Source organism: Lynx rufus, unplaced genomic scaffold (assembly GCF_022079265.1).
Source record: "Lynx rufus isolate CCGP_SWC_20201006 ecotype Redwood Valley unplaced genomic scaffold, mLynRuf1.p SCAF_1, whole genome shotgun sequence".
Lineage (NCBI taxonomy): Eukaryota > Metazoa > Chordata > Mammalia > Carnivora > Felidae > Lynx > Lynx rufus.
This window is the reverse complement of record NW_025814823.1, coordinates 66,270,479-66,297,875: the sequence shown is the minus strand read 5'-3', so window position 1 is coordinate 66,297,875 and position 27,397 is coordinate 66,270,479. Positions and strand designations below refer to the sequence as shown.

The following is a 27,397-nucleotide window of genomic DNA, read 5'->3' as shown; positions in this document are numbered from 1 at the left end:
CATATGACGTCATGGCCAGAGGGAGGCAGAGAACACAAGACCTGGGGGAAACATCCCCGGAAGTAGATCTAGATGAACACAGAGCAAGAAGCAATGTAAGGGCAGTGGGGCCCAGGGTTGAAAGGTGAGAGCAGCAGGGGACAAGTCGGAAGGAATTTTAAAGACACACTCACTACCTTCTCCCTGTTGTCATCAGGCAGCCTTACAACCTGCTCAGACTCAGACACCCTCCTGGGGGACGCCTTGGTTGGCACTCTTTATCCAGCTGCCTACAAAGCTCTGAGGTCCCTGATGCTGAGATTTCTGTTTCTTTCCTTTTTTTTGCTCCCATAGCACCTAGCCCAGTGCCCGGCATAGAGGAAATGGCTAAAGAAGCTTTAATAGATTAATGATTAATTTGGAAGCTCATGGGTTAATATTCCCTTGAGAGGAAGCAAAAGGCATTGCTCATCCTAAACTTATTTCCTTTCTTCCTTTTTACTTGCAAGTCAGGCTTTTCCAGTGTCACCTAACGCTAACTTCATTTATCCTGGCTTCTAATTTCTGTGCCTCTAGTTCTATGGAAAAATCAATGCCATTTCTTAATCAACTGCTATTTTTGACACCACCATTTCATTCTTACTCTTCCCAAGACTGCAAACTTATATTTATAACCTTTTATTTTTGCATTCAATACTATCTGTTTTCTGCTCACAAGTCCTTTGCATATTCTTATGCCTGAAGGTATGCAAAGGCTCCTCACCTTTTCCGTCTTCACTCATTACTAGTCTCTGTGTTTTTCCCCAGCTCTAGTATCTTTCTTTCCTTCCTGCAGAGAAGTCTAACAACAGCAATAACAACAATAACAACAACAAATCCAAAAAACAAAACAGAACAGAAAATAACCCAAAAAACAAAAACAAAAACACAAATCAAAAATTGCCCACTTTCCCAGACATAAAGCTTGACATTTTGTCAACAGTGTTACTTCCTTTTGTGTTTCAAACAGATCTGTGAAATAAGTATTTATTTTCAAAAATGCTTTAACTAAATTTGGAGATTATCTATCAGTCGTGCATTTGGAGTCAGATGCTGTGATCGGGCCAAACATCTGAAAACTCAGAAGGTCTGTTATTTTATGGACCTGACAAGTCAATGAAGAAACGTCGGTAAACAAAATGTCCCATACAAGTGTAAGGTTTCTATTTTAATGACATCTGCTATGATAATTTAAAGGGGCTTTCAAGTAACACTGATTAAACTGCAAAACAATTTTCTTTATTATAATGAGTATATATAATTACGACATCGGTATGCGTCCAGCAATATTTGCTAATTTAAATAGAAATTTCTCAACTCAAATGATTCCTAAACACATTGTGTATTATTTGCTTTTGAGGAATCCTTAAGGTCCTTGATGTTTTTAAAGTAAGTTTTGTCTTCCACACTACCTGGTTTTTTGCAGGTGAAAAGAGGAAATCACGTTCTTGTCCCTTCCTGGGAAAGAAGACAAAAGGATACTGAACCGAAAGGGAAAAGGGTGTCACTGATTCCGAGATGGTGAACGTATTCTGTACTCAGCACATTCAACAAATTGGCTTGGATCAACAAGCAGAGAGCCCACTCCATTCCACTCACCCTCATCTCGGAGGACTGGGAAGAGCCTTGTGTTCAAGTGTTTTGGTAATGTTTAATTTAAGCTGGTTTGTCATCTGGCAATTTGTGGCTTTTCAGCAACTCTTAGTGCTGTTTCCTCATTTTACAATCCCTTAATGTTATCCAAGAATAACACCACATTTAAAAAATATTCAAAGGCACACTAAGGTGGACCTAATGGGTGCTCAGAAATATAGGAGCTAGTACGTGGGCTCCTAATTAGGCGTCCACGATCGTTAATACTATTCAAATAGATGATATTATAGTATCATTAAATTAATATCAAATTAATGAGAATATCGTTATGAATTATATTATCCTCCACACTGCTACAGACTTTAAGTTCCTTTCTCACCCTTAAACTTGCTTTTAACAAATACAATCCTACAATTTCTCAGGGGTGGCTACTCAGAATTCCTTTTAATCTCAAAGTTGTAGTATGTTATGTATTTTACGCACACTACTTTTAGTTCTAACAACTAAGAAAGGCAATGGCTTTATAACTAATGAGATTAAGAGTCAGACATTTTAAGTAACTTGCCCTAGGGCATGTAGAGCAGGTTTATTTAAATTTAACCTCATTGAAAACTCGACTTAAGTGGCAGATACACACAGAAACACAGGAAAAGAACACAAAACAGAAATTAAAAAAAGTGAAAAATGAGATGACTCCAGAGAGAAGGTGCAGTAATAAAAATTTCATGTTATATGACAAAGGTGGGTTGCTCTGATGGTCAGTGAGTCAAAGGAATCTGGGAAACATGACTGCTCACGATAATTACATTTTCCATTGTATTAAATCAAACTAGTTGCTTGGGAACTAGCTTTTCCTGACTCTGCTCTGAGTCTGTTAAAGGGGATCCTGTATGATATGGTGGAGAGCTTTCTCCATGGCATCTTCACAAGAAGTTCAATAGCTCACCTCAGATGATTCTTATAAGACCTTGCTGTACATGGCTGGTAAGACTATGGAGTATCATTTCATAAAAACAATTCTGTAAGCATTCAAAGCAATATGGCCCAGGATTTCAGTGTTATAATTCAGAACAATATCTTATCCAAGATGAAAGAACTAGTAAACTATGTGCAACAAGTTATAAATTTTATTTTTTCATCAAGAAGCAAAAAAAGGGAGCATCTGGATGGCTCAGTCAATTAAGCATCTGACTCTTGATTTTAGATCCGGTCATGATATTATGGTTCGTAGGTTTGAGACCCTCATCAGGCTCTACAGTGACAGCACGGAGCCTACTGGGATCCTCTCTCTCCATATCTCTCCGTCTCTCCCACTCTCACCCTCTCCCTCTTTCTCAAAATAAATAAACTTAAAAAAAAAAAGAAACACACACACACACACACACAAAAGGTGAGTTCCCAGTTATTGTCATGGATAGGACATGAACATCAGTTATGCTAGGTCTCTGGTTCACAGCAGATCTATTTTTTTTTTAATGCTTATATGTTTGAGAGAGAGAGACAGAGAGAGAGAGAGAGACAGGGAACATGTGCGTGGGGAGGGGCAGAGAGAGAAAGAGAGAGAGAGAGAGATAGGAGAGAGAGAGAGAGAGAGAGAGAGAGAGAGAGAGAGAGAGAGAGAGAGAATCCCAAGCAGGTTTGGAGCTGTCAGCACAGAGCCTGTGCAGGGCTTGATCCCTTCAGCACTGAGATCATGACCTGAGCCAAAATCAAGAGTCAGACGCTTAACAGACTGAGACACCCAGGTGCCCCACAGCAGATCTATTTTCTTTGGCAGTCCTCTGGATGGAGTACAGAGTTAGGTAGAGGGAAGTTGTAGCCTACAGTTTAAAACATGGGCTTTGCCTTGGATAAAGTGGACATAGAACCCTGGCTTCACCACTTACCGGCAGCATGAACTTGAGCTCTCTGACGCTCACTTTCCTGCTCTATAAAACAGGGACAATAATTCCCCCTGTCTTTGGGGATTGTTTTGGTGATTTTTTTAAAAACGCAAAAGAACTTACTGGCTTTTAATATCATAATTAATGTTATCAACATCCTCTTCTGAAACAGGGTCTACTGGAGGTTCATTTGAGCAGATGTGAGCGCAGTGATACTAGAGGGTATATTTCACGATAGGGCTATTTTCTTGGAAAAGCACCTAGTTTTAGTATAAGAACCCATGACTGCTAGTGGCTGATTACTGTGCAACTAACAAGTGGCCACGTAGGAGCCAAACCTTGGGTCTCTTTTGAACTAAAGTCCATGACCTTTCCCCTCTATATTGCTCCTCACCTCTTGTAAATATTTTTATCATATTCCACAATAATTCATTCCCAACAGGGCTCTACTATTGATAGCTATAAGAAGAATTCTGTAAAGTCTTTTTGTTTTTGTTTTTTGTTTTTGTTGCTTAATTTTAACCCAATTATCACAAAATGAAAATTTTGTTTAGGTATCTCATATCTACCAGAGGGACAAGAGGAAGAATGATATCTGCAAACACTTGACCATCTTAGCATCTATTTGATTTTTCTAATTAAAAAAACCCATATGTTTTTTAGTTTAAAAAAACTAAATTATATAAATGTTAACAAAGCATTTACATTTGGTATGTGCATTTACCCAGCAATTTCCTAGCTCCCAAAATATTTATTTTCAATATCCTGCCTGCTTTTTATGGCCTATCCACTCTGTTTGAAATCTGTTGAATTTATACAGCCAGTAAATTACTTTTCCATAATTGCAGTAATTACAGTCCTCTTCATATGTTCATACTTATTTCTCAGAATTCTACTACAGGAAATCATTTGTGATGAAGTCCAGAAACATTATGAGAGTTTAGGAAACAATAAAAAATGTTTCCCTAACATTAAAAATATTATTAAAGAATAAATCGGCTCTATTTTTCATAAATTAACATATATCTCACTCATATTTAACATGTTAGGAAGTTTTTTGAGTTATCTTAATAATAATATCTTAGTAAAGAAAAATTCTCACTTGATACTGATGATGAATGAAAAAGGTTGTTAATTTATCCTGCTAAACTATGTCAAAATGATAAGAGAAAAAATTAAACAATAATTTGATAGAATTTCTCATCTATCAGATTGACAAATTAAAAAAAAAAGTATGACAACACATTCTCTTGCTGAGGATGTAGGGGAAAAAATCTTCACACTAGTGCCAGCTGGAAATGCATATTGGTACAAGCCTTCAGGAGAAAAATGGGCAATACCTAATCAAATGACATACGCACTTAGGTTTTGACTCACAATCCCATTTCTAGGAACCTGTCCATAAGTACACCTCCAAACATACATTTGCACGAAGTTAAGCATTGTAGCATCATTTGCAATAGCAAAAGGTACTTCCAGACAATGGAGTACTAAGCAACTGCAAACCAGAATGAGGATGATCTCTATGAACTGATCTGGAATGATTTCCACAATTAAGTAAAAACAGTCTGTGTAAAAGAGTATAGTATGCTACCCCGCATGTAAGAAAAATAAAATATATAAGAAAAGACACACATATCTGATCATTCCTGCAAAAGATGTACAGAAAAGATAAACCAGAAATGAAGTGGACTGACCAACCTACACATGGCAGGTGGGAATGGGCCGGAAAGAAAGAGGGATGGTCATGGGTTACTATGCATAAGGAGGGAACAAAACTTTTCAGAGTGTAAGTTTTGTGTATAGTTTTGGGACGTAGAACTACAGTAGGGTGGGGCACCTGGGTGGCTCAGTCGGTCAAGCGTCTGACTTCGGCTCAGGTCATGATCGCACGGTTTGCAGGTTCGAGCCCCATGTCGGGCTCTGTGCTGACAGCTCGGAACCTGGATCCTGCTTTGGATTCTGTCTCTCTCTCTGTCTCTCTCTGCCCTGCTCACACTCTCTCTCTCACTCTCTCAAAAATAAACATTTAAGAAAATTATAAAAAAGAATTTGTATACAGATACTGTACATCTAGATACATTTTTTAAAGAGTTGTGAGTTAGCAGCTCTGATACATGTATGTGCTAGGGTTAGGCAAATATGTTAACATATTGAAGATCATGGGAGCCAGGTTTCTTACTGTTGGAGATAGCAGTTACAAATAAAGAGAGAAGCTAGAATGAACTTTGTGGTGTGGAACTGGAATCAGTATGAACTCCAGTATATATATCCATTGGGGTTAGGGAGATCAGGAGATAGACAAACATAAACTGTGAGTATGGGTGAAATATGTAATATGTATCTCCTAGTTCTGTGTACAGAAAGGGGCTGGTAGCAGTAACACTCCAATAGCAAGGAGCACATTTAGCGCCCAGATCTTGGTTTCTAATACCATCCTTCAGTATGAGGAACGAGTGTTCCTTGGGGAAGAGGTTGATTCCAGGACCGGAGAAAGGAAAATAAAGTAAGATTCTTAGAGAATCCGTGTTGGCAAAAATTAAGAAGTGCCCAAAAAAGATTGGCAAGCATGTCAGAACAACAGTTACCAACTAAGAGGAGACTGCAATACACAAACTGGAACAAACTGAGCAACGAAGAAAATAATCATAATTATTGGATTATCTCCATAGAATAAAATCAGTATCCATGAGTCCTTACTGACATAAATGAATAATTGAATAAATAAGTAGTTGGAAGAGAAAAAAATCCAATTTTTGAAAGGATTCCAATTAATACACCTAGAAGGACAAAGGGAAATACAAAATCACCTTTATGCAGATGTTCCACTAATACTACTGTGGGCAAGATCTTTTTATGGATGTTAGAGTGGCATCAGTAGCCAAAAGTTTGAGGACGAACAGGATATTAGCATAGACTTCAAGTAACTTCTCTAAAATATGTATTACAGATACAGGGGAAAGTAGTGCCTTGACAGTGGAAAAACCCAGCAGATACTGCAATGCACACTCTAATATGATATATGAGAAGGATACATCATTTCTGTAGTATTCTTGCCAAATGCATAACCTCAATCTAATCATGAGAGAACATCAGACAAATCCAAATTGAAAGACATTTTGCACAATAACTGACTAGTCCTCATCAAAAGTGTAAGGTCATAAAAGATAAGGTAAATTGAGAAAGTGTCACAGATTGAAGGAGACTAAGAAGATAAAATATAGAAATGCATGTGGGATCCTGAATTGGATCCTGAAATATGAAAAAGATAAAAATAGTGAAATTAGAATAAGGCCTGTACTTACTTAATAACATTGCATCAGTGTTAATTTCCTGGTTTTGATTATTGTGTTATGTTCATGGATGTATGTTGTTAACATTGGGATAAGCTGAGTAGAGGATACTATAGATGTAAACTCTGTACTATTTTTGCAACTTTTTTATAAATCAAAAATTATTTCAAAATAAACATTAAAATATAATTGATTTCAAGCAGATCAAGATTAGAGATTAACTGTTTGTAAAGCTATTTCTTCATCATCGTCCTTTGGATATACAACCCATATGTCAAGCTTAACACACATATATTAAACCCTTGGTAAGTAAACGTCCTCTAATTTTAAATTTTATTCATTCAGGTAAGGACTTGCCTAAAAGTGATCAACAAAAAGACTGTGTATGTTTAGGAGAACCTTAAGATATTTAAATGAAATAGAGGAACACTGTGGAAGCAAAACTGATATACTAATTACAACCCATTATTATTAAAGCATAAAAATATCATGTATGATATTACCTGGCAGACAATACGTATTCCATGAAAGGCAAACCTAAATCTTAAAATAAGGCCCTGAATGCGTTCCAGCAGCAAATAATTTGATGCTGGTATCCTTATTCTCTCAGCACATATTACTGTGACTTTTCTGTATAAATGGACATGGATTTATCAGAGAGGATCACGGGCACCTTCCTAAACTACCACACTAGCTCTCAAGTAGCTCCTTGTCTGCCAGGTCAGACATTTCTGATTAAAGAATTTGATTTTCGTCTTTTAATCAATTTGTCGACTGAGGCTTATTCTTTATCATCTTGTATTTCCAAACTATTAACTTCTGCATCTTCAACAAATGACTGGTGCAGCTTTAAACTTTTCTTGCCTTACATTTTAAAGGTTGATTTAACAAGTGTATAATGAACACTAGCAATCCAATGCCCAGTGATCATAGATCAAGTGGATAGGGATCGAGGCACGGCACAGCAGAAGTAAAATGATTTTTTTAAAAGTCCTGAGGCACTCGGGAGAAATGGAATTTAATATCTACCAATTCCATATGGAAATTAAATGAATCCTGAAACTAACTTCCCCAAACGGAATTCAAAGGAAATGCAATAGCTATTCAACACAATTCATTGTCAGATTTTATTTTTAAAATGTTGCGCGGCCACTATTAAACTATTTGAAATTTTGATCTCAAAACCCGGGACTCCCACGTGGGTTAAGAAAAATAAATGTAAATCCTCCTGAAAAGACCGGAAGCCTGAATGCAGCCCACAGGCTCAACCTTTGATCAGAGCCACATGGGGCAACTTCAAATTATTGTTCTCAGACTGAACCTTTCCTCTCACTTTGTTCTGGCAGTTTTCCAAAGAGGGACAGGTGGTTTTAGGGCATTTTCTTGAGTTACAAATCAAATAATATTTCATGGTTTTCACCCTTAATGGGCTAAGCAGAAGGCATTTGACAAAAGTCACTCTGGAGGTTGAGAGAAATAATTTATACTCTAGGGCATTCTTAAATCAGTAACTTGGCAATATCGGATTCAAAAACCATCTCACTGCTCCTTGCAAAGTTGCATTGCAAAAGCTTCATCGTGTCTATTTGTCTTGCTCTTTGGGTGGGTCGTGTGTGTGTGTGTGGGGGGAACCCCATGTTCAGAAACCAATGAATAGATTATATGGGTCCTTACATGTTCAGTCTTCATTGGAGACAACTGTGCCACAAGGCAGGCAGTGAAGTCATGGGCTGCTTTCTCATACATGGTATTCTGGCCAGTGAAGAAAACGAATGCCCTGGGGCAAGTTTTTTAATAAAATTAACAAATTTCATGCCTCAACTTGAAATTCAGACTTGGCAGTGGCCAGAAATGAACAAAGTAATCCTAGATTTCATGCATTGAGGACTGCAAAAGCCAAAGCCAATAGAAAATAAATTTCCTCTTGGATTGACTGCAGTTATAAATGTCAATGTGTGTGATAAATTTGACCATCAAGGGGTTCTTGAATCTTGAGGAAATATATTTGGGGGAGCAATGTAAGCCTGTCTCCATTGAATCATTATGTTAAGCATTCTTATGTTTGCACAGTTGACATTCTGACTACACTTAATTAAAGAGGTTGGGGATTATAGATATAGGCTCATTCTGAGAATACATACTGATGAGCAGGCTGTTAAATATTTAACATGTAGAGGTAAAGACAGTATAACTACGCAGGGAAGGAACATGTAGGCACCGTGTGGTACCCAGGAGAGAGGATTCTGGGCACAATCTGTTGGAGTTGATTAGGAAAGTTGGCTGCAGATCCATTTGGGCTATGGAAACCCTCCAATGGTTCTTGGCATCCCTAGCTCCTGTTTTGTGAACACTACTACAGAACAGTACTATTTTCAGCATCCAATTGGATATGCCCAGTTTTTGGTCCCACTGTTTCTCAAATCCATCAAGCCGTAAACAGATTGAAGAAATCCATGTTCGCCATACTCCAAACTAGCTTTTGTATTTGCTGACACCATCTTTCTTCTGTGTGCTTATCTCAGTCATAACTGATGGATTTCTTTTCTTGCCCCTCTACATCTAGTGACCTAGATATTCAGACATGAAGTCCTATAAATTGTTTTCCCAACTCTACTGTGAGTGCTGTCTTCCTTTCTCCTTCCATGCTGAGAGGACCCCTCCATTAGTCTCATTCATCTGAAACCTTCCTTTCCTTGGCTTCCAGATTAATACTTAGATCCTGCCCTTCCCTGAATAAAAATACCCTGTGACTTGTCATTGCCTATATGACAAGAGAAAGTCAACTGTTTGGCCTTCCTTTCAAAGCATAAACAGTTCAATTATGACCAATCTTACCTCCCAGTGCATACCAGCAAGTATCCTTTTTTTTTTTTTTTCCAGTTTGGTTTCCTCACAGGTACCTGAGCACATCATGCCTGTTTGAACTCACAGTTCAAACTGTGAGTTTGAACTCACAGTTTTCCAACCTGTCTCACCAAGTGCTTATTCACTTGAGCAAAGGCAAATTCATCTCTACTGGGATGAGTCCCATCTTTCAGGAACTTAGGTGAATCCTGAGCAGGGATAAGAAGAAGCTGGCTTGATGAAATGCACTTCCTCTAATCTTGTACCTTCAGTTTCTTACTAATTAACTATCCTCTGACCATTTTCCTGTGGTTTTTCTGTCCGCCCTTGTTATCTCTTTTGCCTATTTCTGGTGTCTGATATTGTCCTGCCTCCTTGCCTACTCTGTTGTCTTCTACTTTCTATTCTATTTTCTGTTCATACCTTCACAGGTTTTTCACCTGAATAGAGAAGCACAGTGCTTCTCTGTCAGTGCTATCTCTGTGGACACGTCTCAACCCCTCAGATTTCCATGCTCTATCTAGTTTAATCCACACAACGCTAAGAGCTAGGTACTATAATCTCCAGTTTATTGATGAGAAAAGTGAGATTTTTGAAGGTTAATGTTCCCCAAGTACCACATAGATAATAAAAGATGAAGTCAGGATTCGAACTCATGCAGTGATTCAAAGACTATTGCTCTTAACTATGTTGTCTTCACTTAACCCAACTCCCGCTTTGAAAATACCCATTTCATCTCTTTGGAAAATTATAATTTCCCAGGATCCAGTGGTACGGTTTTTATTTCTTTTATGTCTACCATATCCTTAGTCTGGATCTAAGCACCAAAAAGGCCTCTAATAAAAATATCTTCTTGAAGAGAATCAGATAGATTCAGGTGCTGAGCCATGTCATTGAGTCTTTAGGTGCTTTAATGGTCTAAACCTGCAGTGTCCAACACCAGAGCTGCTAGCCATCTACAGTGATTAAAATGTAAATTACCTACAAATAAATGAAAAATTTAGCGCCTCAGATACACTAACCATATTTTAGGTGCCCAATAGCTGCATGTGAGTAAATTTAAATTACGTAAAATTAAATAAAATAAAAACTCAGTTTTTCAGTCTCACTCGATACATTTCAAGGGCTCAATAGCCCATGTGGCTAGTGGCTACTATCTTAGACAATACAGACACAGACCATTTCCATCGTTGATGGAAGATTCTATTAGATAGTGCTGGCAATGTTCTATTTCCCCCAACATATCCCATCATCCTATGCAGCCAAAGACTAAGGATTACTTTCTAAACACTTAGTAAGAATTAATTTATGTAGTGGTTAAGAACCTGGGCTCTAAAGCCAAATCCTGGTATTGCAACTTACTAGTTATATGGCCTTGGATATGTCACTTAACTTATCTGGTCTCAGTTTTCCCTTCTGTACGATAGGGATCATAATATGAACTACTTCTTAGGATTGTTTTAAGGATTAAAAGTATAAAGTGATTACAGTACTTCCTGGTTAAAGTAAGTGTCCAACTGCTGTTAGCTATTATTGCTATGGATGTAATGTTCTCTTGAACGAAAGCCAGAACCACAAAGATAGGTGAATAAAGTTTCTTACAACTCTCTCATAGTTTTAGAAGTTGGATACTATGATTGTAATTAAGTAGCAAGACACATTTAAACATTCTCTCATGGCCAACTTCGGGAAATATATATCTGGATTTTCAGTCAATAAAGGTAGTATTAGGCACATGTTAAATTGGATCACCAAAAATTTGCCAAATATTTTATTCAATCAACACAGTGATTCAATAAAAAATACTACCAGGCTGATTAATGAAGGGACATGTGTATTTCACTTTGTAGAATTACCTTTCAGAGGTCAGGTCCTGTGCCTGATCTGAACCCTCAAAATGCACTGTGTATTAGTATTTGTAGAATTAGTCCTAACATTCTTAGGACTAATGACAATTTCAGTTCTCCCATCTGGTTGGGTATTGCACATAGGTTTTGGATGATGGAATATGTTTCTACGACTGTGTTAACACAGAAGAGTTTGAAACACTAAGCTGTTTTAAAAATAAGGAACTAGGGGCGCCTGGGTGGTTCAGTCGGTTAAGCGTCCGACTTCGGGTCAGGTCATGATCTCACGGTCCATGAGTTCAGGCCCCGCGTCGGGCTCTGTGCTGACTGCTCAGAGCCTGGAACCTGTTTCGGATTCTGTGTCTTCCTCTCTCTCTGACCCTCCCCCATTCATGCTCTGTCTCTCTCTGTCTCAAAAATAAATAAACGTTAAAAAAAATTAAAAAAAATAAAAATAAGGAACTAATGTAACAATAATCGAGAACAGTGAATTTGGAAAACCATGGAGACACATGCATAAGTGATAATATCAAGAACTCCCAACAGCCTTCACCAGTTGACGGTTGTGGATTTTGAGAATACTCTTCCTATTGAAGTCAATGAATTATCTTCTGGAACTATGGCCCTGCTACCCTGGGAGAAAAGACTTCAAGCTGGCATGTAACTACCAGAGAGATAGATGTAGGGCTGAGATAGGGCAGGGTCACTTACTGATTGAGTCAATCTGAAAACCACATCAGCTCTGGCAATCACTGCTACATCCCGAAGTCTCTCACATCTACTAACTTATTCATGCCATCCAATAGTATTCTCAGGCCTCTCATTACATTACTCTAATTGCTCTATTTCCTAAGTATTGAGATTTTAGTAGTGAATACTGACTGACTTTGTTGGCATTTAATTATCAGTGTTATCTTTCTGGAAGATCCTGCACCTTAAAGAATAAAAATGTGATGCAGATAGATACATCCCTTCTTGGTGTAATGTCATATATTCAATGACTTATTTTCATTTCTTTTTGTAATTTTCACTTCTTCTGAGGTTATAATAAAGAACATTCTTAGCGTAGCAAATTATTTAAATCCATGCAGAGAAAAAAATCGAGGACATATCTTTTTTTATGTGGGATTTATATATAAGCTGTTATTTGAAGGACAAGGAATATTTCATGCTCTATTTTAATTTAAATTCTCTCCTGGCCACCTTACCAAGTATCTGTAGGCATGATATTTTTAAATGAATTATAAGCTCAAAGTTTTCATATATCATGAAGGTTCTCAAAGTTTAAATTACTCCCAAGGACATTTATATCCATTTCCCTTTTAGAGTGACCAATGAAAACATGCCTTTACCCATCAGAATAATTCATGGGGCCATCTCTTCTAACCTGGCTTCCACCCCTGGCTCCTTGGAGGGTTGTTCATAATAAACAAACCACAAAGACAACATGATGAAGATAATAAGATTCTAAAAGTCTCTATAATTGTTAAGGAAACAAGCCTGAGGAAAATCAAAGCTAGTTTCAAAAATGACTCAAACATAAAGACATGATCAGCAGTTCTGCTCTTGAGATAATTGTGAATTAAAGGAGCTTTTAATGCAATTGGAAGATATAGATAGATATATAGATAGATGATAAGCAGATATGTAATTATTCACATATACATATGTGTAAATGTGACATTTAGGGGAAAAGAAATCTAAGTACCCTTATTAACACTACTATTATTAAGACTTTTAAACATAGCATTGCAATATCACACAAGCATTTATTAGTTGGGTTAAAACAAAGATTTTCACTTCAGCTAGTAATCAGGATTTTAACAGTGATCTAAATGTCTCAGAAGGTAAACCACTCCTTTATTCTATTAAATCAGTCACCTCATGAAGGACTTTTTGGTTACGGTAGCCCTGGGATTTGTTATAAGTTTGTTATTTGTGAATAGCCACGTAGTTTAATGCTTTAAGAACCCACATATTTAGCCCCATTTATATTTCTTATGTTCTAGTTTCTTCAGTTTCTTCTAGTTCAATTTCTAGTTCTAGTTTCTTCTTCTAGTTCAATTTCTTCTACCTCATGCTCCTCTTATTTCCTGGAATTGAAATTGCTAAGAAAGTCATCAGGCTAATGTTTAGAGTGTTGAATTTTACCTGGGATCCTGGGCCTTTTGGAATCTATTTAATTCCATTCTGAGGAATCATCAAATGTTTTCTCTTGGGATGCCAAAAGCCAGACATCCTGTGTTTTAGCTTAAAGCTGAGACATAACCGTGAAAACTAGCAAAATTTATTAAAATCAGATGTCAATCATTACAAACAAAGTCCTATGGATATAATTATCAAATTAAACCACTTACGCATAGAAAACACTGAAATTGAAGTGTGAATTAGAAGCAACATCCCCAATACAAAGGCAATTCTCATCATCTGTGGTATGGTCTGCTTTCTCCTGGTAAAGTAAATCCTTCTGTTGCTGGTTCTCATAGGAATTGGAGAGCTTAATAAGGTATAAGAGATATTTCAGTGAACTTCCTGTTATAAATGGAGTATCTTACATCCTAGAGAATATTAATGACTTGCAAAAATAGTTATGCCTTGTTATAGGCCATTGGTTGGTGTCATATTATATAGCACCATGGATTCCAACATGAAAGTCTAGTTCAGAATATCATATTTGCAGTCATCAGTAATTATGAATTGTATAGAAGTCGAGTATGTGGGAAGTGGGATAGATATACGTACAAGAGGAAACTGTACATATACATACAGAGGCACTGGAGGCAAAGGAAATACACATGCACCTTGAATGACTACTTGTCTACTGCACCAAATAATTTTAGGACTGATGTGCTTTGCCTGCGTTGATCCGTGAGAAAATTTGCCTGATGCAGAACAGAAATTGCAGTCCCATGAATCCTTTGAGTTGTTGCCTCAAGATGAATATTAGTGAGTGTTCAGAGGTTAAGAAACGCCTGCCGCAATGTTTGTCGAATAGCCTCATACAAGATAGCACCATCAAGGCATTAACCCTATTGCACCACATAAAAACACTTTCACATATGCAGAGTTCAGAAGTAAACCATTTTCTAAACGTAGGAAATTGATAACAAATGCAGCTCGTGAAAGGCTGCTGGGTACCAGCCAAGTGTTTTCTTTCTTGCTTTCTTCTTCTCTTTTTTTTTTTTCTCACTGTGGAGTTAGTACTGCTTGTGGATTCTGCCAGCATCACAGAGAGAATACAACATATGATAAATGTCCATGAGAAATGAGAAATATTGAATCAATGACTATAAAAGGAAGGCAGGAGCTGGGTGGGGTTAGATTTCAACTGAGAAAATCAAGTGGTTTTTTTTTTTTTTTTTTTTTTTTTTTAATATCCCTCTTGCTGCTTTTAGGAATGCACATGAGCAAAAGCAAGTTCTGTAGGTAATGGTGAGATCAGATTCTAAAATAATTGCTTTGGCTTTTGTTCCTCAATTTAAGAGTTGTGTTTCTAGACTGTATTTGCAACCAAGCTCTTGTCTTATACAAAGTGGAGACCAAGATACCTTGAAGCTTGCTGCTAAATACAATTCTTAAATTTTTTCTTTTTCTTTGGTTGAAAGGAAATGATTTTCTATGTTTAGGGTCTAGGGGTTTTTAAAACATGGCATTTCAGGATCTATCAGCTAGAGTCCTATCATATTTACTATGGAATTCTTTGTGACTAAAAATTTGTCAGATTTATATTATAGAATTTCACGTCGAAGAAAGTCTTTGAAAGAGGAGCATCTTATACAAATGCTTGAAACGGTGCCCTGTGTTTATTTTATATCCTGCTGAAATGCAACATCACACAGTGCTGTGTATTTTATAAAAAAGAGATTCCAAGTTTATTTACTAGAAACAATAAATGTTTTTCTAGCAACATTTCCCCCAAAGTTGTGAATCTACAAAATACCTTGCAGATAAACAACTCTTTCAGGTCCTAAGAAAGTAATTTGTACACCAAAGTAGCCATTTATTACATGACACTAGTCATTTGACCGACCTAACACAGCTTCCTTGCGGCTGGCTCTAATTTACAACTTGATAGCAGCTGTCACAATGAAGGAACCAGGTTCATTATCTGATTTGTTTCTGCCATCCCTGTACTCACGAGTCCATTAACATCAGGGATATGTGTTTTTTAAATTACTGAATTAGTCATACTTCCATTAAAAGAGTAGACTTACAAAGTAAAATAGAACAGCCTCTTACTGCATTCCCTTCCATTTCTCTGTCTAGTTGTTTCCATTTATTCCATCAGAGAACATACAGTGAGCCATATTCTCAGCAGGCAGGGTCTCATCTGTTCTAGCCTCATGCATAAACCAGAACAAGGTCCATACCAGCTACTTAGTAAACATCTGTTGTATTAATGAATCTCAGAAGATGACTGGATAATACCCACTGCAGCGTCTCTAGGCCAGGCACAGGTGTAGTGCCCACCTTGCACTCCATGTTTGATGCTCTCATGCCAGTTTGCTGTCTTTAGGATGCCTTACACTTAATAACTGGCTAGTTGGAAAGGAAAAAGAAAGCCCAGAAAGTTTGATATCACTGGATTGTCTGGACTATAAGTGCTCAAGACCTAAACTAAAAATCAAGCTGCTTTGCTGGCTTTTCCCTTCCTCCCTCCCTCCCTTTCCTCCTACTGTCCATCCATCCTTCCTTCCTCTCGCTCTGTCTCTTCCTTCCTCCCTCCCTCCCTTCCTTCCTTCTTTCCTTCCTTTCTCCCTCTCTATTCCTTCCTTCCTTCCTTCCTTCCTTCCTTCCTTCCTTCCTTCCTTTTCTCCTCTTCCGTCTTCTCCTTTTTACATTGGAGAGTATCTATATATTAGGGACCCAAACTTCTCTTTACAAAAATTAACACAAATTCTCTGAATCTTCTCAGTTCAAGTCAGTGACAGTGGTAGTGATGAGACTTGATGACAAATCGTTTAGAAAATAAATCAAATAAGTATTTATCAATCACTGACTGATCATACCAGACTATTGAAACTGTCATAGGCTACTTGTAAATATTTGGGGCCCATACAGTATTCCACCAATTCTGTATGTTACAGCTATTCAACATCAATTATGTCTGACAACACTAATTCAATACTGTCTTCTTTACTATTTTATTCTATATTTACCAAGGTACAGCTTCCCCAACACCCTAGACTAGATGAAGTCCCCTGCTGAGTAGAAACTTCTCATCCTGTGCTTCCAGTTTCCTAACACTTTATCATAGTTGATTATAATTAATGTTAACTACATTAAGTTCCCCTAGCATAAAAAAAAAAGCATGTGTCTAGCTTATTCAATATATCAGGCATTGAATTAATAGGTTAAGATCATTAGAGTCTTACTAACTGGGATAGTCTAAATTATTAGGGTGCATTGTTGGGACACAAACATCTTCAGTTCTCACTTTTATGGAACTATAGTGATAAGTTTCTCTTATACTTGCAGTAATAAACATCCTCTACTATTTCAGTGATAAAAAAATATTACAAAACAAACAGCATTTTTGCCTTTGATCTTATCAGCACTTTTGTCCCCACACCCTTGTTTTCTTTCTCCATTTTTTACAGTCTATTAAGTCTTCGAAGGTACCAGATGTTTGGAGGAGGCTGTCCCACATATCCTAGATTTGAAATTAGATGCAAGATTTATTGCAGCTACAAAAATATAATTTCAGCCTTAACTTTTGTGCTCATGAGCTAGGTGTAATCTGCAACACGGCCCCTTGTCAAATAGAATAGCTCTTATCCATGGAGGGTTGGTATCAATGCCAAAGACTCAAAATAACCGCAGGGTATTACTGAAAACGAATTCTGCCCACAAACTGTTTCCTTTTAGGAAATTTTAATTTACATAATAAACATTTTCCGAGAAAAGGCCTTTGCACGCAGGCAACACTCAAAGGCTAGGCTGGAATAAGCTGAGCATGAATTTAAAATTTTTTTTTTAACGTTTATTTATTTTTGAGACAGAGAGAGACAGAGCATGAACAGGGGAGGGGCAGAGAGAGAGGGAGACACAGAATCTGAAACAGGCTCCAGGCTCTGAGCTGTCAGCACAGAGCCCGACACGGGGCTCGAACTCACGGATCATGAGATCATGACCTGAGCCAAAGTCGGACGCTTAACGGACCGAGCCACCCAGGCGCCCCAAGCTGAGCATGAATTTAGAGGAACACCTGGGTAAGTGCCTAAGCCGTGCCTGTCAATGCCTCAAATGACGTCTCTTTCTTCCTGCATGGTTCCTAGGAGTGAGAGCAGAGCGGACTGCAAACCACTCTTATGTTTCCCCAGGTCCTGCTTACATCAGGAAAACAACAGAAATGCATCCTGAGTAGACTCTTGATTTTTTTTTTTTTTTAGGATTGCAAAAAAAAAGAAAATTAAAAAACTATGGAACTTCAGAGGTGAATGGAATACCATTGGGTTTTTTAGCTGAACACTCAGAACATTTTATTTTGTCAGTGAAATACCTTTTTACTGACAAATCCACACAACTGAATTCAAAATAAATACAATTCACTTATTTTTTGAGAGAAAGAGAGAGAGCACAAGCAGGTGAGGGGGAGAGATAGAATCTTAAGCAAGCTCCACACTCAGTGCAGAGCCTGATGACGGGCTCGAACGCACGACCCTGGGATCATGACTTGGGCCGAAATCAAGAGTTGGATGCTCAACCGACTGAGCCACCCAGGCGCCCCATAACTCACTTTCAATTTATTTGTGACATAGCAAAGATCATGAGAATGTATCACCGGTTCAATTCTTGTCTTTATTGACCATTGATTGCATCCATTGTTAGCATTTTAGATGAGGACATAAAAAAAAAAAAAACACATAAAAATGTACAGACTGGGGCATGAATGCAGCAGATAGAGATGTCATGTGACTGACAGCAACAGGAGGGGAGGAACTGATGGAAAGATGTTAGAAGCCCAAGGGTGATGGGCTACAGATGCCAACCAGAGAAAGGGCTTTCTATGTAATTACTGTTGGATTATTGATTTGCTCACTGGCCTTCCCTGAGGCATTCATGAAGCCTATGACACTGTCATCTCAGATGCATATGTGGAAAACACAGGTGGCACATTTGCCTGACTTCTGTGACAAGTTTGTGAACTTCACATCGGGACAAGTATTAGCAAGAACACATTTTGCTCCAAAATCTATGTTGGTGGTCAATTCTCAGTGCCATAGCAGAGCCAGAGGAAAGAAAAAAGAAGAATTTTCTCACTGATATCCAAGACTAATAAAAAATGAGATATAGAAACAAAGGGTATGAAATATATTAATGTAGGACTAACCACCAGGCTCTCTTTTAGTTATAGTACATCCAACACATGGTGGGTTCAAATCTGGGTTTTTAAATCAAACGGTTTTCCAGACATTCAATTTCACATCTAATTGGCATCCAGGAAAGCCAACTGATTGAAGGTATGATGTTAAAATAGCCAACCAGCACTGAGGAGAAAAAGCCAATAAGGAAGTCACTGTTGCTCTTCTAAATTAAAAGCCTTATAGTCTCATTCTTAATCACGTCCTGCTCTAAGTAACAAAATCCACATGTCCACCTTCCTCAATAAGGTGCAGGCTGAGCAAAGACTATTTAACTGTGCTATAAATTAGGGTAGTTTCAACCAAAAAGTATGAATAATCTATATGACTCAAAGTGATGGCAATGAGGTTTAATCTGGTTTTAAAATGTGGCAATATTTTTAGATTTCTTGATGAGAGTACTTTTTAATTAGCATTATTTGGAGAGTGTCTCTGCCAAAATTAATCTAAATTCATATTTTAGAAGATCGAGTTATTCTTATTACCTTTCTAAAAAATTCATACTCCCGTCCAAAATCTTAGCAAAGAATCATATCATTTCTGAGTTAGAAGGGTACTTTAATGATTAAACTTTTCAAACACTTCCTCATTTTTCAAATAAAGTAACCCAAGATCATGCAGACAGATTCCGTACTCCCACTAAAGGAAGAGAGAACAGTATTTCAATTTATTCTCCCTGAAATGATTTCTGGGATTTTGTTGGATGAGTTCCATTGGAATCTACCCACTCTAAAATTTACTCTTTTTTGCTTAAAACTTCCAAACCATTTTCCCTGGTCTTCCTAAGCATAACAGCATGTTAGCCGGTGGGTTTCACTGCCAAAGGGCAATGCTTGCAACCGAATCCCGTCTTTTGCACGATGAGCTTAGGTTTCGCCACATTCCAACCCATCTTAGATCTTTTTCCTACCCTACCCCAAACTTAGATGTCAGAAGACTTCATGCGTGCCTTCTGGTTTAGAGGTATGCATAAATGATGAAGGCCCCCAGAAGCTGAGGAATTGCCCTGTGATGTGCACCACTCTGTCCGTCACCATGCAATTGCAGTAAATGCAATCGAAAGTACTTTTATTTGAAGGGCTTTTGTCAGAGGGGGAGAAAACACATTCACTCTTTCAAGGCCTGTGTGTTTTCCTGGGAGAAGCCTGCCTGTAAAATTTGTCCTTTTATCCTTGGGTAGCAATTTGGGAAATATCTTTTGGCAGTGCACTTCACCCTGAGCGATTCCTGCAACCCAAGACCAGAGCCACAACTCACAGACTGTCCCTGCGTCTCCCCCACTTTCCATTGTACCTTCTTTTTTTTTTTTAATTTTTTTTTTCAACGTTTATTTATTTTTGGGACAGAGAGAGACAGAGCATGAACGGGGGAGGGGCAGAGAGAGAGGGAGACACAGAATCGGAAACAGGCTCCAGGCTCTGAGCCATCAGCCCAGAGCCCGACGCGGGGCTCGAACTCATGGACCGCGAGATCGTGACCTGGCTGAAGTCAGACGCTTAACCGACTGCGCCACCCAGGCGCCCCTCCATTGTACCTTCTAAAGACAGGAAGGCTGTCTCACGTTGAGGGCTTGAAGCCCCCTTCTCCACAGCACGAGGAAGAAGATTTGCATATTTCGGCAAAAATACCGCGCTATTTTCATCATGGATGTCCAAGGAAGGAGTGTTTTACTAGTATCTGTGACTATGTTGAGGGACTAGAAATAAGAACTAGTCCTGAGGATTTTCTTTTTAAGGAGATTTTTTCCCCCCCTTTCCACAGGAACTCCCAGAAACTGGACAAGAGTACTTTTTATCCTTGTCAGAGAGATCAGCTAATTCAACAACGCTCGCTTGTGCAATCTTTACCAGGACTGTCCCTCACAAACATACCAGGGTACCCTGTTTTTCAGGATTTAAAAAAGAAGGAGAAAAATGTCACCTTTATAATTTGCTAGCAGCTGCTTTCTGGTTTTGTTTTTGCACTTAATCCTCTTTTGCATTTAAATCATCACAACGGCAGACCTGCCCATGGGGCCCCACAACCTCTGGCTGGTGATCTGTGTCTCTGTAATCTAGGGCATGGATCCGTCTAGACGCTCCTTACCTATAAACAGATTCCATTCAGTGTCGAGATCAGCCTGATTGGCCAGGCAGCCCTTCATGACGTTCAGGCAATAGTTGTTGCAGGGCCTCACGGTGACAAGTCCCCGGCAGTATGGGCAGTACAGCATCTTCATGAGAGCTCGGATGCAGCCCGGGGTGGGGCTGACCTGCAGATTTATTGACAAGAAAAAAGAAAATCAGAAATAAGAAGGATGAGAGGGAGGAAATTAAAAGAGGTAACTCATTTTCTCCTTGGAAAAAAAAACAAAAACAAAACGGAGACATGGCTCTCAAAACCTCCAGCAAGTGGAGCAAAGCAACTATTAGAATCTTAACCCTTTGTCATACGTGAGCTCGAAGCCAGTCCACTCCTGTCAAATACTTGGTCGATAGCATAATAATCGATTTTCATCAAATGTCCCCATCAACATTTTGGTATCTATGTCATTGACACCATTTCATCGCAATAGAACGTGACATGAGATAATGCACGTGAAAGCAATTTGCCAAGTTAAAGGCTCCATAAAAATGTAGGTATGATTAAAGTTTAATGTGACACCTTTAGAAAATTTTCCAACTGGTTATTTGACCCTGTTTCTAAAGGAGGTTGGCAGATACACTTCCTTTGTACCTAACTTTTTAAAAAGGATCGATATCAACCTGTCTGGCATTTCTAAGATCCAGGCTTGCTTAGAAGCAATGGAACTGCCAAGGCAATATCTTCAGGCATTTGAAGCGTTGCAGTTCTGGGAACTTTGTGGAAAATGGACCCCGGTGTTGAATGTAAGGAGAAATCCTTGCAGTAATTCAACTAATGATGGAGTGGCATTTGCCTCGAATGAGAAAAGCTGAGGTTCTTCTGAGTCCATCGGTTCTAAATCACTAAAATCTCTTTTGGACTCATTGAAAATTCTAATTTGACTTCAAGAGGAAAGACTATTTAAAACAGTATGAACCAACAACAGGAAAAAAAAATACAGAAAACTCTTTTTTTATGACTAGACACAAAATTATTATCATATTTATTTGGCTGATTCCACCTAATTTTGGTGTTTTCGTCAAATAGCCATATGGTGCTGTTCTTGTGTTCCAGACATGAGAACAAGTCTAACTTGTATCATTTGGATCTCGTGGAGACTTAACAGTCTGATGACACAGAGCTGGGCCCACAGGTGACATTACGTGTCAAGGACATTTAGATATTGACAAAGCGTAACATCAATGTAAAGGTGTACCAATAAAGGGTAGTTCTGCATAAATAGGTACTTTCCACTACTCTGCCTAATCTCCGTCATTTCATCGTTTGCCTAGAAACCGCATTTGAATTTTGTTTTGTTTTGTTTTGATTTCTTTATTTTTTACTGCAGTATTATCTGACACACAATGTCACATTAGTTTCAGGTGTCCAACACTGTGATTCAACCTCTCTATATGTTATGTTGTGCTCAGCATTGGTGTAGTTTCCATCTGTCACCACACAACAGTATTATAGTACCACTGACTATATTCCCTGAGCTGTACTTCATCCCTGTGACTTGCTGGTTCCCTAACTAGAGGCCTGTGCCTCCCTCTCCCCTTCGGGGATACTGCCCATTCTCCCCCCTCTTCCTTCTGGCAACCATTTGTTCTCTGTAATTACAGGTCTGATTCTGCTTTTTGTTTGTTTATTCATTTGTTTTGTTTTTTTAGATTCCACATATGAGTGACATCATAGGGTATTTGTCTTCCTACGCGTTTGCGGTTTTTAACGCAAGGCTTCGTTTTGTTGGTAACATTTTCTTACTTTTACGACACATACTGACAAAATCCTTAATATACTGACAAAATCCTTAATCCGTTGTTTCAGAAAATGAAGCTACTTATTATTTATTTATTTATTTACTTAGGCACTGAAGATTCTGGTTGTTCTTTTGAACATGTTTGCATTTTATTTCCAAAATGTTATACAAGTTTTCAAACATACAGAAAAGTTGAAAGACTGTTCTAATGTATAATACCCTCGCTCCTAGGTCCCCATTTAACATTTTCCTATACTTACTTTTTCGAATATCCACCCATCCTTCTATCTATCCATTAATCACCTTACTTTTTATGCATTCAAAGTAATATCCTTTTGGTTTTTACTTTTCCTGGTAGTTTAATGTTGGCTTTAATAAAACAGAATTAACAAGATCAGCAATAGAAAGTTAGTGTATTAAGTACTTCAAATCAAATAAGTGAAGTAAAATATAACTGGCCTTACTTTATAAAGATATTTAGAGAATGGTTTAATATCCATGACTTTTAAAATTTATTTTCCAACAGCAAAAGAAAACAAAAAAAAGATACCAAAATTGAGGAGTTTGGTGATTTGAAAAAAATTTTTTTTAACATTTATTTATTATTGTCAGAGTGCAAGTCGGGGAGGGGCAGAGAGAGCAGCACACAGAATCCAAAGCAGGCTCCAGGCTCTGAGCTGTCAGCAAAGACCCTGACCTGGGGCTTGAACCCATGAACTGTGAGATCATGACCTGAGCTGAAGTTGGACACTTAGCTGACTCAGCCACCCAGGTGCCCTGGGGAGCCTGGTGACTTTTAACTTGAGAGCACATTGGTGTCACAGTATCATCCTCTCCAGATAGGCTATTTTGTGAATATGGCAAATTTTATCCACAACGGAGCAATATTGTCTTAAAAATTTCTTTTATCCACATATATCCCAAGCCAGTTGCAGAAAATAGAGAAAATAATTCTGTATTTTCCATTCAGAATTCATGTGGAATTTCAAATTCTTATGCATTCTACTTATTTGATATGGTTGCAATCCTACAAACTTGTGCCCACAGAATTTTGTTTTCCATAGCCTTGTGACTTCTGTCATGACCCTGATGCCTTTCTCCAGAGACCAACTCTGTTTTCACCTGAGCTGGCTATGCAATTTCGTCCTTGGACTGTGTTGGATTTTTTGTTTTCTTGCTATTGGTTTTATAGGATGCTTTGATTCTTCTCACTCAGTATTCCAGTACCAATATGGAGCACGTGTCAATACCTGGGATGCAAATTTGAGATCTTTTAGGCAGTAGGGACTCTGTCACCCTCATAACCTGCACTGGTCTGCAAAACAAGAACATCGTTAACAGGCATTGTAATGATGATTTAGGCACTCAGGAAGAGCCTTGTGAATTGAACTCTCTATTGTGTTCCTCAATTTCTTGGCCACACTGAGATTCAAAGAAAAAAAGAAAGACAGTTTTATCCCTCTTAGCATTCAATTGTTACTTTTTAAGTTTGTTTTCAAAGGCTATTGATAGCATTAATTCCTAAGCTTTTTTTTTTTTTTAATTGTGTTGGAACCAGTACAATTTTCTCAGTCTGACATTTTAGAAGAGTCTGTCTCCAACTCAGGGTAGCAACCAACAGAGAAAATTGAACAGCCTTAATAACCTACAAGAACAATGTTGTTCAAGTTAAATGTGGGTCTCTCAGTACTTTTGGAAATGACATCCCTCCTGGTCAAATAAAGGGCATTTGAAGAAGAAGAAAATGGAGTGTGGAGCATCAAAGTTTAAGCTTTCGTGTTCACAGACCCATATTTTTTGAATTGACACAACTGCATGCTTGAATTAAAATTAAAAAAATCATCACTTCAAACTGAAGACTTTTATTTTTTTTTATTTAAAAAAATTTTTTTTTAATGTTTATTTATTTCTGAGACAGGGAGAGACAGAGCATGAACTGGGGAGGGTCAGAGACAGGGAGACACAGAATCTGAAACAGGCTCCAGGCTCTGAGCTGTCAGCACAGAGCCTGACACGGGGCTCGAACTCACGGACCGCGAGATCGTGACCTGATCTGAAGTTGGCCGCTTAACCGACTGAGCCACCCAGGCGCCCCCAAACTGAAGACTTTTAGAAGTAAGTCTCTGAAAAGAAGGTTGTTTTAAATGCCAATTGTGTGAGGGATATTTCTATTTTTACATATTTACTGGTGTTTTATAATTGGGCTATAGCAAATTTTTAAAAATATTTTTATATTTAAATCAATATAGACTCACAAGATGATGCAAAAAGAGTGGAATCTTGGGTACCCCTCACTCACCAATGTCACTTGATGGTGACATTTCAAATAACTGTGGTAGGATATCTAAACAAGGAAATTCATTGGTATGTTACCACAAACTGGTCTATAGCCCTTATTCAGTGTTCATGAGTTTTTCAACCTGCTTTCAAAATAAAGGAGTTCTAAAAACTCACATTTAAAATTTAGAATGGAGTAATATCTCTAACATATAGTGTGGCAAATTTATAAAAATTGCAAACAATTAGACAAAAAATTTCCCACTAAAGAAAATGTGTTCATTTAGAAAAAATAAAGAATATAATCCATGTTGAGAAACAACATGTTGAATGTCTTTTTAGTTAATGTGGATATTTTACTATTTTTGAAAAATGTAGCTGTAACTCCTTAGATATTGAAACTAGACTGGGAAAGGGCACCTGGGTGGCTCTGTCAGTTAAGTGTCTGACTTCGATTTGGTAGGGAAAAATCTGTTGTATGATGGCCAACAGGACTGATAAGAGAATTTCAGTCCCAGCCTGAAGACTTCCCTTCCAGGTTCTTGTTCCCACCCTGCTTGCCTCAGGTGCCAAATAACTACTGTTGGGAAAATAAGTAAAGTTCTGCACCATAAGATGGCTGATGGGACTAAAACAAACTCTAGTTCCCAACTTAGAGGCTTCTCTTCTGGGTTCTTCCTGCCTTGTTTGCCACACACGTGAAAGTCATCACAAATGTGGAAGATGACGTTATAAATTACCCTTCCCACCTGCATTTGGCTCAGATCTCTGGGGAATGATCTCCTCTGAGCCCACTGGTGTAAAATAAACCTCCTTCCTTCCAATATCTCCGAGTGCCGGTTGGTTCTTCTGCCGGGTGATCCAGACCAGTTTCTGTGATAGATTCAGGTCATGATCTCCCGGTTCATGGGTTCAAGTCCCACATCGTGCTCTGTGCTGACAGCTCAAAGCCTGGAGCTTGTTTCAGATTCTGTGTTTCTCCCCCACTCATGCTCCCTCTCTGTCTCTCAAAAATACATTAACATTAAAAAAAAAAGAAAGACTGGGAAATAAACTTAGGTAAATGAGTAAATTGGTAAGTGTATAAAAGTGGTATCCACTTGCTATGAATATTTATTTGTGCTGTCACCTGACTTTTACATGCTGTCCTTCACCACTAGAATGACTTTGTCAAGAATGCACAACAATGGGGGGGGGGTTGGAGAACAGTCAATGGTTCCTACTCCATTATCCTACGATCGAAAAGATACACACAAGTTGGTGAGTCTACCAAGTAAGATTCCAATATCATTTCCCTGCATCTTGGGTTTAGACCTTCTGTTCACTTCTTCTGAAGCTGTTTATATATAATGACATTAATAATCATTTTATAGATGCTATTATAATTGACTAGTTTCAATAATCATATAATTTATAACTAAGCTTTCTTATAAAATAACATAAAAATAAATAACATAAAAATAATTGAGCTCTCAGGTTACAACCTTGTGGTTTTTTTCTTGATGTTGTTTGTGTTTCTTTTTTAAAAGATTAAAGCAAGATACACTGAAACATGGCAAGAAATATAAAAAGAACCCTTAATAAAACTGTATTGAGAGAGACGACTAAGACTTATTTACCTGGTTCATCACGCGTATAAAGATGTCATAGCAAGTAATTCTTACATTTTCTAAATGTGATTTGAGGCATAGCACACCCATAACAAAAAAATAGAAATTCATTTCATGTCCTTAATATATGTAAGATTTTTTGTATCTGAACCAGCATTTATGCATTGATGCTCATGTTAGCTACTTTTAATAGCAGCCAATGTAAAATACATCTATTACTTAGAATATTTTTAGAAAACAAGACATGCCCAAGTTATAAATCTATATACACAATGAACATATACCTAGTAAGTGCTTGTTTCTATGGAAATCATACAGCCAAAATAATAAAATAAATCTATTTGTCTTCTTCTGCTCCCAAAAGACAAACAAGTTAATGTAAGTAAACTATTTAACCAGAACAAATTAAAACTGTGTTTTGAGCAAGACTCCATGCCATTCTCCATAGTTTCTAATCTGGGGTTGTAAGAAATGATGAGGTATTTCTACTCACCATCTTAACATATCATGAAATTCTGAAGGATCTTCTTGAGGTCCTCAAGAAAGATTAGATTCCATTCAAAGTAGTTTCATATTCAGTAATTTTAATTTTTTTAAGCAGCCTATACCCTGTAAAGAGGCTCTGTAGTAAGTTCATGAGAACTCAAATCTCTTTCTTCTTTGTTCAGTCATGCATGCAACTTTCATTCATCCAGTATTCATGGGGATGAATAAAAGAGATCTCAAACCAATGTCAGGATGCTCAGATTACATTCATTTCCAGATCACTTCAGGGAAAAACTTATGTGTCTTGGTGAAGTGCCATG

At 37.9% G+C, this 27,397-nt stretch overlaps 1 protein-coding gene across 1 annotated transcript in view; it reads right to left on the bottom strand.

Moving 5' to 3' along the window:
- GPC6 (glypican 6) overlaps window positions 1-27,397 on the bottom strand; it is a 1,113,953-nt gene that overhangs the window by 330,367 nt on the left and 756,189 nt on the right. Inside the window, exon 4 of the mRNA XM_047083452.1 lies at window positions 20,928-21,093. Within this exon, the coding sequence (XP_046939408.1) occupies window positions 20,928-21,093 (166 nt within the window). The remainder of the gene's footprint in view (window positions 1-20,927; window positions 21,094-27,397) is intronic.